Source organism: Oncorhynchus gorbuscha, linkage group LG12 (assembly GCF_021184085.1).
Source record: "Oncorhynchus gorbuscha isolate QuinsamMale2020 ecotype Even-year linkage group LG12, OgorEven_v1.0, whole genome shotgun sequence".
NCBI classification, from domain to species: Eukaryota; Metazoa; Chordata; class Actinopteri; order Salmoniformes; family Salmonidae; genus Oncorhynchus; species Oncorhynchus gorbuscha.
In genome coordinates this window covers 59251388-59264873 of record NC_060184.1, presented here as the reverse complement: position 1 = coordinate 59264873, position 13486 = coordinate 59251388, and the positions used below count along the sequence as shown (strand labels likewise).

Below are 13486 nucleotides of genomic sequence, written 5' to 3'. Positions count from 1 at the left end.
CAGAAAGAAATTGTAGACCTCCACAAGTCTGGTTCATCCTTGGGAGCAATTTCCAAACGCCTGAAGGTACCGCGTTCATCTGTACAAACAATAGTACGCAAATATAAACACCATGGGACCACACAGCCGTCATACCGCTCAGGGAGGAGACGCGTTCTGTCTCCTAGAGGTGAAAGTACTTTGGTGCGAAAAGTGCAAATAAATCCCAGAGCAACAGCAAAGGACCTTGTGAAGATGCTGGAGGAAACAAGTACAAAAGAATCTATATCCACAGTAAAACGAGTCCTATATCGACACAACCTGAAAGGCCGCTCAGCAAGGAAGAAGCCACTGCTCCAAAACCGCCATAAAAAAGCCAGACTACGGTTTGCAAATGCACATAGGGACAAAGATGGAATTTTTGCAGAAAGGTCCTCTGGTCTGATGAAACAAAAATAGAACTGTTTGGCCATAAATTACCATTATTATGTTTGGGGGAAAAGGGGGAGGCTTGCAAGCCGAAGAACACCTTGTCAAACGTGAAGCACGAGTGTAGCAGCATCATGTTGTGGGGGTGCTTTGCTGCAGGAGGAAATGGTGCACTTCACAAAACAGATGGTATCATGAGGGAGAAAAATGATGTGGATATATTGAAGCAACATCAAGTTAAAGCTTGGTCGCAAATGGGTCTTCCAAATGGACAATGACCTCAAGCATAGTTCCAAAGTTGTGGCAAAATGGCTTAAGGACAACAAAGTCAAGGTATTGGAGTGGCCATCACAAAGCCCTGACCTCAATACTATAGAAAATTTGTGGGCAGAACTGAAAAACCGTGAGCGAGCAAGGAGGCCTACAAACCTGACTCAGTTACACCAGCTCTGTCAGGAGAAATGGGCCAGAATTCACTCAACTTATTGTGGGAAGCCTGTGGAAGGCTACCTGAAATGTTTGAACCAAGTTAAAAAATTTAAAGGCAATGCTACCAAATAATAAATGAGTGCATGTAAACTTCTGACCCACTGGGAATGTGATGAAAGAAATACAAGCTTAAATAAATCATTCTCTCTAATATTATTCTGACATTTCACATTCTTAAAATAAAGTGATGATACTAACTGACCTAAGACAGGGTATTTACTAGGATTAAATGTCAGGAATTGTGAAAAACTGAGTTTAAATGTATCTGGCTAAGGTGTATGTAAACTTCCGACTTCTACTGTTATATACACAGTACAGTAACAGTCAAACATTTGGACACACCTACTCATTCCAGAATAGTTCCTTTTTTTAATTACTATTTTCTACATGGTAGAATGATAGTGAAGACATCAAAACTGTGAAAAATGGATATGGAATCATGTAGTAACCAAAAAAGTTTTAAACAAATCAGAACATATTTTATACTTGAGATTCTTCAAAATAGCCACCCCTTGCCTTGATGACTGCTTTACACACTATAGGCATTCTCTCAACCAGCTTCATTAAGGAATTCTTTTCCAACAGTCTTGATGGAATTTCCACATATGCTGAGCACTTGTTGGATTTTTTTTCCTTCACTCTGCGGTCCAATTCATCTCAAACCATCCCAATTGGGTTGAGGTTGGGTGATTGTGTTGGCCAGGTCATCTGATGCAGCACTCAGTCACTCTCCTTCTTGATCAAATAGCCTTTACACAGACTGGAGGTGTGTTGGGTCATTGTCATGTTGAAAAACAAATGATACAGTCCCGCTAAGCGCAAATCAGATGGGATGGCGTATCACTGCAGAATGCTGTGGGAGCCATGCTGGTTAAGTGTGCCTTGAACCACACGTGGAGATCATCTGTTCACCTACTCCGCGTCTCACAAAGACACGGCTGCTGGAACAAAACTGTTGTGCAAATGGAATAGACAAAAGGTGGAAATTATAGGCAATTAGCAAGACACCCCAATAAAGGAGTGGTTCTGCAGGTGGCAACCACAGACCACTTCTCAGTTCCTATGCTTCCTGGCTGATGTTTGGGTCACTTTTGAATGCTGGCGGTGCTTTCACTCTAGTGGTAGCATGAGACTGAGTCTACAACCCACACAAGTGGCTCAGGTAGTGCAGCTCATCCAGGATGGCACATCAATGCGAGCTGTGGCAAGAAGGTTTGCTGTGTCTGTCAGCGTAGTGTCCAGAGCATGGAGGCGCTACCAGGAGACAGGCCAGTACATCAGGAGACGTGGAGGAGGCCGTAGGAGGGCAACAACCCAGCAGCAGGACCGCTACCTCCGCCTTTGTGCAAAGAGGAGCAGGAGGAGCACTGCCAGAGCCCTGCAATATGACCTCCAGCAGGCCACAAATGTGCATGTGTCTGCTCAAACGGTCAGAAACAGACTCCATGAGGGTGGTATGAGGGCCCGACGTCCACAGGTGGGGGTTGTGCTTACAGCCCAACACCGTGCGGGACGTTTGGCATTTGCCAGAGAACACCAAGATTGGAAAATTCGCCACTGGCGCCCTGTGCTCTTCACAGATGAAAGCAGGTTCACACTAGCAGGTGACGATGTGACAGAGTCTTGAGACGCCGTGGAGAACGTTCTGCTGCCTGCAACATCCTCCAGCATGACCGGTTTGGCGGTGGGTCAGTCATGGTGTGGGGTGGCATTTCTTTGGGGGGCCGCACAACCCTCCATGTGCTCGCCAGAGGTAGTCTGACTGCAATTAAGGAGCATCATGTCTCGCTCCATCCACCAACGCCACGTTGCACCACAGACTGTCCAGGAGTTGGCGGGTGCTTTAGTCCAGGTCTGATCCCTCAGGAAACAATCCGCCACCTCATCAGGAGCATGGCCAGGCGTTGTTGGGAGGTCATACAGGCACGTGGAGTTCACACACACTACTGAGCCTCATTTTGACTTGTTTTAAGGACATTACATCAAAGTTGGATCAGCCTGTAGTGTGGTTTTCTACTTTATTTTGAGTGTCACTCCAAATCCAGACCTCCATGGATTGATACATTTGATTTCCACTGATAATTTGTGTGATTCTGTTGTCAGCACATTCAACTATGTAAAGACAAAAGTATTTAATAAGAATCTAGGATGTGTTATTTTAATGTTCCCTTTATTTTTTGAGCAGTGTATATATGTATGTATATCCCTCTCTTTCCTCTCTCTCTTTCTCTGACTCTCTTCTTCTCCCTCTGATTTGGACTTCGGTCACCAGAGAGCAGTACTACATGCATAGTGTCTCTTGTCAATGTCACTACCAGGGGATTTTTCAAAAGATTCAATTGCATGATCTTTGCTTGAATATTCAAATACTTTCCGTCTGCATTGCAATACTGAATCATTTTTTCCATCTACAGTTCATTTTCACCTCCAGAGTAATACCTACCGCACAGTAATTTACGTATAAATATTGAATTTCACAGTGGTTATGTAGCCAGGCGGAGTTTGACCGAGAACACACTAGAGTGTGGTGCAGTACACTCAGCATCACAATGCTTTCCCCTACCAGATGCCCAGAGCATTGGCCTGACCCTCACCTTTAACCTCTAACCAATGACCGATGTCCACTCCACAGTGTGGATGGAACAGACTTGACTTGGGGATATACTGTACATGTTGTTATTGTTCCTGAGTTAGCATACTAATGGCCTTGAGATAGCTCTGTTGACCGTAGCAATTAACTCAGTCCTTTCAGTCCGTCTCCTCTCGTCCACCATTCATTGCCCCTGGGCTGGCTTAGTGGGCAAGAGTAAAGACATGGCAGCGTTCCACTTCTACTGCTAAAGGCTCTGACCTTGTGAAAGCAGGTTCAGGCACGCACACACACACACACACACAAGGGCATGCAAAAGATTGCATAATGGTAGTGTGATTGTGTGAGCAGCCACCAACCACATGCCGTGTAGTCTTAGAATTATGCCAATCATGACAGCCTGAAATATGGTGAGGGTAAAGGTCTAAGGATATGAGGATATATAAGGAATAGCCCATGACATCGTAGAGCGATTGACAAGTGGATCGCTCAACAAGAGAACTACACTGCTGTAACAGTAGGGGAGAGTGGGGTAAAGTTGAGCCATTTGTACATTGTACATTCAGCATCACTCCGTCAAGGGAAATATGATATTATTTCTAACAAATGTATCTACATATATTTCAGGATGTTGTGTATCCCGGAAAATAATCAGAATTCACGTAAACATTACAGTTTTGAAAACGTAGCTTGTCCAAAATAAAGTGGTCTCTTGGCACAGGGTACCCAGGGTATGGGTACACAGGGTACCCAGGGTATGGGTACACAGGGTACCCAGGGTATGGGTACACAGGGTACCCAGGGTATGGGGTAAGCTGTGTAAATTAAGCAGCCTATACATGTATGTACTGCATTAAATATTACCACTATCCTTTTAAAAACCATGACTGTCTATTTCCCAAACACAATCACAGCTGCTGTTATGTTTTTATTTTATTTTAAGCATCGTTAAAACACAGGTTTAACCCCTAACAAAAACTTTTTAAAACACTTTTAACATGCGTATGGGAAGAAAACACTTACATTTTGCTCAACTTGCCATTGACTCAACCATTGGCTCAACTTGCCATTGACTCAACCATTGGCTCAACTTGCCATTGACTCAACCATTGGCTCAACTTACCCCAAGGCAAACATTTTCATTATTTATCCCAAACAGCTACAAGGATGGGGAAGGGGGATACCTGGTCAGTTGTACAACTCAATGCATTCAACTAAAATGTGTCTTCCGCATTTAACCCAACCATTTCTGAATCAGAGAGGTGCGAGGGCTGCCTTAATCGACGTTGACAGCGCCCGGTGAACAGTGGGTTAACTGCCTTGCTCAGGGCAGAACAAAATATTTTGAGATTGTCAGCTCGGGGATTCGATCCGGCAACCTTTCGGTTACAGGCCCAACGCTTCTAACCACCTCATTTTGAAACTTATATGCTAGGTTAAGAACCTCATATCGAAGCTTATAGAGACCCCAACTAATGTATAGAACAATCTTTAAATTATCTACTTTGGTTTAGATACAAGCATCTTGAAACCTCTTAACACAATAAATTCATTTGACTTCATGAAAATCTTTTTTTTTTTCAATGTGGTTTCTTCCTTTAAAGACTCCATGATATTATGGTATTACCCCCCCACTCCCCTACATGAGAGAAAAACGTTGTCCTGCAGTTCACCTTATGCACCACTAGATAGCGGTCTTTCCTCTCAAAAGGAAGGCACTGAAGTAACTGCATGAGCTATGACCACAATAACAAAGTACCATCTCATGGATAAGACACTGATAGAACTGAGCTCAGATGTGAATATTTATATGTGTCTGCAAGTCCAGGGGGGTCTTTCAGATAAGGCTTGCCCTGTCACACACATCCTCTCCTCCTCTTGGCATACAATGCCATGGGGAACAGATGTTATCTAAAACAGGATCTCAATTGTGTGGAATGAGAGAATCAGCTTTTGCGTCAACCACGAACAGCATTCTAACCAAATTGTTGGAAGCTGAAGTTGCATTTTAAATCATAATGAATAAGCGATCCTAGATCAGCATTGCTACGCTGAAATGCTTTGTCAATACAGGCCATGGTCTAAAATGCAACATCATATTAATGGTGATCAGCCCATTATTAGCCTGAAAATGTCATCCTGGCACATTTTTGCAAAAAGGTCAAATGTCACAGAAGCTGTCGTTTTTCTCAAAACATTGCAGTCAATGGGATTAGATGAGTGTCACAGGTTTGACTTTTTCTCAACACATTACAGTCAATGAGGTTAGAGTTGAGCCAAGATGTGGAGAAGAAGCAAGGGTTGAGCCGGGAGTTGATATTAAGCTAGGGTTAGGGTTTTTACTTTATTTTCACCTTTATTTAACCAGGTAGGCTAGTTGAGAACAAGTTCTCATTTGCAACTACACTGCTATGCTTTATCTTGGCCAGGTCAACACAGAGTTACACATGGAGTAAACAATTAACAGGTCAATAACACAGTAGGAAAAAAAGGGGTTGAGGCTAGGATTAGGGTTAAACCAGGATATGGACATAAAGCTAGAGTTGGGGTTAGGGTTAGGATTACGGTTAGGGATGAGGTAGGAGTGGGCGTGAAGCTAGGTTTCGGGTTAGGGCTTCAACCCTAGACATAACCCTGACCTTAATCCAATTAACAATTCATGATTTTGCCCCTCCCCCCAACTACATGAAAGGTAGGCCTCACTTGAAGCCTGACCGACAGTTAATGTGCTTTTGAGTGACATCGGCAGAAGGGTTGAGCCAAGATGTGGTGACGAAGCGAGGGTTAAGGTTAGGGTTAGGGTCAGCGTTACAGTTAGGGTTGAGCCGGGAGATGATATGAAACTAGGGTTAGGGTTGAGGATAGTTTTAGAGTTGAGCCAGGATGTGGACATGAAGCTAGGGTTAGGGTTAAGGATAGTTTTAGGGTTGAGCCAGGATGTGGAGGGCTAGGGTTAGGGTTAGGGTTATGATCCCATGCGTGACAAAATTCACGCATGGGATCATTCAACAGACGCTCCCGATGAACGCAAACCTACATCTGACCATGTGAAATGAACTCTTCACAATTAAAATTTGGTCCCACAGAGAACAAGTCCTTTTCTTCTATAGAAAAGCATTACCTACAGTTCTCACATAACCATGATGTCCCTGTTGACTTCGATTGAGCTAGGTAACCGTCCTTGCACACAACCAATCATGGCCTTATAGCGATGATCTGTGTTGAGGTTCAGCTTCCTAATTAATCCTCAACATGGTCATTCATTCTCTCCCTGCACTGTTTGAAACTCAGGGCATCATTAAAGAGTGTCCCCAGGAGACTGTACACAGAATTTCAGCTTCCTGCGATTACAGGAATTGACTTAATAGGGGGGGGTCATAGGGTCGAAGGGTTAAAAAGGTTTAATCTTCCCAAATTGTACATATTTGTGATCAGGAGATATGAAATATGAAGTCAATCAACCTCCATTGGTCTTGCAGTTCTAGAAATTAAAAAATAAATAAATTTAGATTGACTTGAAACTCTCTGGGTCTGCCTGTCTAAGTGTCTGCTTACCTGTCTGTCTGTCTGTCTGTCTGTCTGTCTGTCTGTCTGTCTGTCTGTCTGTCTGTCTGTCTGTCTGTCTGTCTGTCTGTCTGTCTGTCTGTCTGTCTGTGATGGGATGGAATAAGGGGAGGGAGATAGAAGATATAAAATGGGGGTAGAGAGTAAGAGAGAGAGACATGAGATAAACGAGAAAAACGTCATCCATGTGACACTCATCTTTTCCCATTGACTTAAAGGTATTGAGAAAAATGTCAGCTACTGTGACGTTTTACCTTTTAGCAATAATATGCCAGGATGATGTTTCCCTATAATATTGTGTTGCGGCGATACCATATCTTGGTATTATTTGCAATTCATACACAGTTGAAGTCGGAGGTTTACAGTACACTTAGGTTGGAGTCATTAAAACTTGTTTTTCAACCAATCCACAAATTTATTGTTGACAAACTAGAGTTTTGGCAAGTCTGTTAGGAAATCTACTTTGTGCATGACACAAGTAATTGTTAACATAAATTATTTCACTTATAATTCACTGTATCACAATTCCAGTGGGTCAGAAGTTTACATACACTAAGTTGACTGTGCCTTTAAACAGCTTGGAAAATTCCAGTGATGATGTCATGAATGGTGTCATGGCTTTAGAAGCTTCTGTTAGGCTAATTGACATCATTTGAGTCAATTAGAGGTGTACCTATGGATGTATTTCAAGGCCTACCTTCAATCTCAGTGCCTCTTTGCTTGACATTGTCATGACATTGGCCTCTTTGGGTATAGCAAGCCCCATCCCCCCCTCCCTGCCTCCCCTTTGCCTCCTTCAACTAGGCTGCTGTGGTCAGAGAGAGGTCGTAAATTCCTGAGAAGACCCTGCCACATGGCCACATAGTATAAGAGGCAGAGTAGATTTTCATGGAGCACAAAGGAATTTCCTCCACCTCACAGAACTTGAGGTACAAACAAATGTCATGTTCCAGAGAAAGTATAACAGATCAGTGAATAATCCAGCCACGAACTGGTCTGTTTGTTACAACTTGGGGAAGCTCGTGGGAGATGGTGTGGCCACATTACCATAACAATGTTTTTATAATAGCCTCAGATATGAGGTTTACATCTAATTGTTGTATAATATGAATGAGTGAGTATGATACTGTTTGTAAAATTGTGTAATATGATTTGGGACTGTTTAATAACAGAAAATCATATTTACATTTACATTTAAGTCATTTAGCAGACGCTCTTATCCAGAGCGACTTACAAATATTTCCTTTTGATTTGAACTAAAAAAAGAGGACCGCCCCTGAGCCCAGTTAGGGTCAGGCGTCCTGGGACAGCCATTCCGAATAGAACCCAACGTTGAGAAATTATCAGCAGACCATGTTTTTCTCCATTAGGAGAGGACAAAGATTGCAAAACCATTGCTGAATCTTTTAACCATACCACGTGGTTAAACTCTTAGACTAACGATACCGACAGAATAAGAACAAGTCTTTGATATTAATTATTAGTCTGCAGCTAGGAAGTCGGAATCATTGAACGTGAAGAACGACAACCGCAGAAACATCCATTCTATAACAAATGAATGGATGTCACTCTGAACGATCCACTATAACCATGACAAAAGAGAGGACGAAACTCTCCAACTGAAACAAACTTTTCACCAGCGATCAAGACGACACACTGAGCGTAAATATATATATATTGATTGCAATTGTTCCCGAATGAGTGAGCGTTCATGTGCAAAGGATTAGCATTTCAATTGTTATAATTATCGCTCTGTAGTGACTTCTTAGTCGACCCCCATTTCCCCTTTTGTCTAACAAGCCTCCATGCCGGTTTAGCCCACTAGGGTACATTCTCATTTCATATAACCACATTTACTTTGTTTGTTTGTTTATGCATTTCTGTGAATTATTTAGTTAGCAACAAATAAATGATTTAAGACAATTGATGTATGGATGACTCATATTGAAAACTGAGTTTGTGCAGATAAAACAATTTACGACGTTTGGAATGAGACTAACGTGAGGTAAAGTAAATAATTCATTAATTCGAAGACTAATTGATCAGATAAAATATCTGAGACATTATTTTAGGAAATGATAACTTCGAAATCAGAATATTTTTCCTTGGGGCTCCAACTTCCTAGTAATTACAGTTACATGATTAATCAGTCTAATCGCGTAATATTAATTACAGAGAATATTTGATAAAAACTATAAGTCTTCAGTTAATGATATTAAAGACACGACAACATCATGGGAAAATCTAAAGAAATCAGCCAAGACCTCAGAATAAAAATTGTAGACCTCCACAAGTCTGGGTCATCCTTGGCAGCAATTTCCAAATGCCAGAACAATAGTACACAAGTATAAACACCATGGGACCACGCAGCCGTCATACCGCTCAGGAAGGAGACGCGTTCTGTCCCCTAGAAATGAACGTACTTTGGTGTGAAAAGTGCAAATCAATCCCAAAACAACAGCAAAGGACCTTGTGAAGATACTGGAGAAAACAGGTACAAAAGTATCTATATCCACAGTAAAACGAGTCCTATATTGACTTAACCTGAAAGGCCGCTCAGCAAAGAAGAAGCCACTGCTCCTAAACAGCCATAAAAACGCCAGACTACAGTTTGCAACTGCACATGGGGACAAAGATCATACTTTTTGGAGAAATGTCCTCTGGTATGATGAAACAACAATATAACTGTTTGGCCATAATGATCATCGTTACATTTGGAGGAAAAGGGGGAGGCTTGCAAGCCGAAGAACACCATCCCAACCGTGAAGCACAGGGATGGCACCATCATGTTGTGGGGGTGCTTTGCTGCAGGAGGGACTGGTGCACTTCACAACTTAGATGGCATCATGTGGATATATTGAAGCAACATCTCAAGACATCAGTCAGGAAGTTAAAGCTTGGTAGCAAATGGGTCTTCCAAATGGACAATGACCCCAAGCATACTTCCAAAGTTGTGGCAAAATGGCTTAAGGACAACAAAGTGAAGGTATTGGAGTGGCCATCACAAAGTCCTGACCTCAGTACCATAGAAAATGTGTGGGCAGAACTGAAAAAGCGTGTGCGAGCAAGAATTCCTACAAACCTGACTTAGTTACACCAGCTCTATCAGGAGGAATGGGCCAGAATTCACCCAATTTATTGTGGGAAGCTTGTGGAAGGCTATCCGAAACATTTTTTCCATGTTAAACAATTTAAAGGCAATGCTACCAAATACTAATTGAGTGTATTTAAACTTCTGACCCACTGGGAATGTGATGAAAGAAACAAAAGCTGAAATAAATAATTCCCTCTACTATTATTCTGACATTTCACATTCTAAAAATATAGTGGTGATCGTAACTGACCTACGACAGGGAATTTTTACTAGGATTATGTCACGCCCTGACCATAGAGAGCCATTGTTTCTCTATGGTGTAGTAGGTCAGGGCGTGACTGGGGTGTTTTAGTTTATTATTTCTATGTGGCGTTCTATTTTTCATATTTCTATGTTGGTGTGCTTGATATGGTTCCCAATTAGAGGCAGCTGGCATCGTTGTCTCTAATTGGGATCATATGTAGGTGGCCTTTTTCCACCTGTGTTTTGTGGGATATTGAATTTTGTATTTTGAGGTAGTGTATAAGTAGCACCTCTGTAGTCACGGTTTGTTGTTTGTTTCTTGTTTTGTTTTATAGTTTCACTTTAATAAATTATGTGGAACTGTAATCACACTGCGCCTTGGTCCTTCTCTACAAACGATCGTGACAGATTAAATGTCAGGAATTGTGAAAAACTGAGTTTAAATGTATTTGGCTAAAGTGTATGTAAACTTCTGACTTGAACTGTATACAGTATTATTATTGTAACATTCATTACTGTATGTTACATTACGCACCAAGGTCATATGCTGATGTAGAGTGATATACAGTATTATATCACTATGTGATATCACTCTGAAGCCACTCTCCTGCTTGCTAAACTGCCATGTTCCTACTACACAGTATGTGACTTTTCCCATTACACATTAAATGGCCCTCCATTCAGCCAGGATTAGGATGTAAACAAGTGGGTTTGTGACAATCTAATTTGCAGTCATCAAACTGCTATTGGAGTAATACATGTAATTTCAGCACATTACCATTTCCTGTTTACAATAATGGCTCCTCAGTGCACAGACTCACGAGTAAATGCTCAGGCCTTGCACAGCTGGGATCAGATCATGGTCCAGTAGGTAAGCTTTAAAATAGTTTGATTTGGTATAGAAGCTGAAAATTGGCACACTTGTATCATTTTTCATGCTGAGCAAAAGCCGATATATTGCCATTTGAGCAAAGCCCTGGGTCTACCTGTAGTGCCCCCTACAGGCCAACGGTGAATATGCTTTTAACTATATTGATGTGTTGGGTAATGACTTGAATGTGTTTGGGGAACACATTCAACCAACAACCAACACTATATGACCTTTGTTTTGTCATTTATGATCTTAACAATTTTGAAAAAATATCAGAAATTGCAGTAAAATGTTGATATTTTCCCTTTCGAAGTGATGTTTTAAATACAAAGTCACCTTTGACACTCTAAAAATATTTATAAGTGTTCCCTGATGACTGTCGTTTAAAATTCAATGAAATATGATATTATTTACTTATGAGAAACTTGTGACAGGAAACCTGCTCTGTACACATCACTCTAGCTAAAATCCCATAGGAATATCCAGCAGGGACAGAGGTAACCCATTTTAGCAAAATCCCTTCATGATGAAACCACACAACTTTTACAAAAAGCCAGGAAATGTCTCAATAAAGATATCCAGCTATGCACCATTGCAGATTAAACCGATTACACTCGAAGGCAGCAGTTTTGCAAAGTGGCCACCAACCAGCTCCATTGGGCCAAATAGGACAGCTAGAGCAGGGTTTGTCTTATTCAGGCCCTCTGGTTTGACGATAAGATTGAGTGTGGAACAACTAACCAGATGCTGATGAATTGCTGTGTAATTACAATCCTCTACAATCTGTCAACCATACTGGGCTTAAACATCCACTTCCTGCAATTGTTCAACTGACTATACAATACCAAGAAAAGAGCATGATTTGTTGGATAAATGTCCTACAGTATTTGAAAGCGTACTCCGTTTTCACTGTTCATATACAGTATCATCTATCAACCTTTATACAATTATCAACACAATACTTCATCTCTAATACGACAACAGCCCCATACTGTGAATACAGTATGATCTGAGGACTGTAGCCTACAGGAGAGACTACAGGCAGACAGCACCACACCACAAGGCCCCTCTCTCCCCGCTGAGGTTCCAGGGGAAGCATTAACGTAACCTTGGTGAGAACATCATGGGGGACAGATAGATGATATTTTGGTGTTTGTCTTGGGAGACAGTAGGACGCTAGAGCTGTTGTTAAATACTGGAAACCTTCCATGAAAAGGAGAATAAGAGTCTGTGGAATTTTGCCCCATAATTGCTTTTGTTTTGTAGATCAGGTTTAATATTGCAGATAGCTTGTGGGTTCTATCAATTGCTAGAGTTGTCAGGTTGATTGGGCAGGACTACACAGAATCCACAATTACTTAACAACAACTGCAGCATAACAACCTGAAGTTGTTTTTTTATTTTTACATAGCATACACATATAACACTTTAGTTTAAACTTGTTAGCATATTTTCGTTGTCCAATATTAAAATCTCAATCAGAAATTAGACTCAAAAAGCGCTGAATCTGGACTAATCTGTGTGGTTCACGCCATTGATTATTGCCTTTTCTCAGAATGGACGTGCTTAGTTAGTGGTGGTAACACAGTCAGAATTTAGTAGACACCCTTCATTTTCATCCAAATAACAAAGTAGCATGGTCTTTTTTCTGGGAAAATGCATATTTCATAGTGACAAGAAGGGCAGGATTTGACAACAAAAAAATGTATGAATAATGCAATACTCATATACCAATAGACAACATTACAGAGAGAAAACATCCGATTCTTATTCACTATGCATAAAGGCGTGCTGAATGTTTTTTTTAGCTTACCACCAAAAGTCTCCGACACGGTCTCTAGAACTCTTGCGGCTCCTCTACTGTCCTGTGCGTTCAGCACCTCGGACAGCGACCTCCGCGTGCTCTGTCCACTTCTCTGACACTGGGGCATGGTTGATCGAAGACTTCTCCGCTTGCTTCCGCTCCGGACGGACTGGCTTCGCTCGGGCTCTACTGATGAAGACCCCTGCACGATGGTGTTGCTTGTTTTTGTCAACGCCGAGGTGACGGAGCCCATGGCAGCAGTGTTAACTTTATAAACGTGTTTCAGAAATCTAGCCGAATAAGTCTACCGCCTATTTTTCTAAAACTTTCGAAGTCTGCCGAGGCTATTTACTTTTCATTTCGTCGACTTGAAAATTGGCATGCCAAAACATCCTGTCCAACTCATGATACCAAACCAACTGA

At 41.7% G+C, this 13486-nt stretch overlaps 1 protein-coding gene across 4 annotated transcripts in view; it reads right to left on the bottom strand.

The window, feature by feature from the left end:
• The window catches only part of pde1ca (phosphodiesterase 1C, calmodulin-dependent a), a 197686-nt gene extending 184200 nt beyond the window's left edge, over positions 1-13486 (bottom strand). For 3 of the 4 annotated variants that reach the window (XM_046292453.1, XM_046292455.1, XM_046292454.1), the window contains exon 1: positions 13073-13486. In XM_046292453.1, coding sequence (XP_046148409.1) covers positions 13073-13316 — 244 coding nt within the window. In that variant the 5' untranslated portion in view covers positions 13317-13486. The remainder of the gene's footprint in view (positions 1-13072) is intronic. The other variant, XM_046292456.1, reaches the window with a different exon arrangement.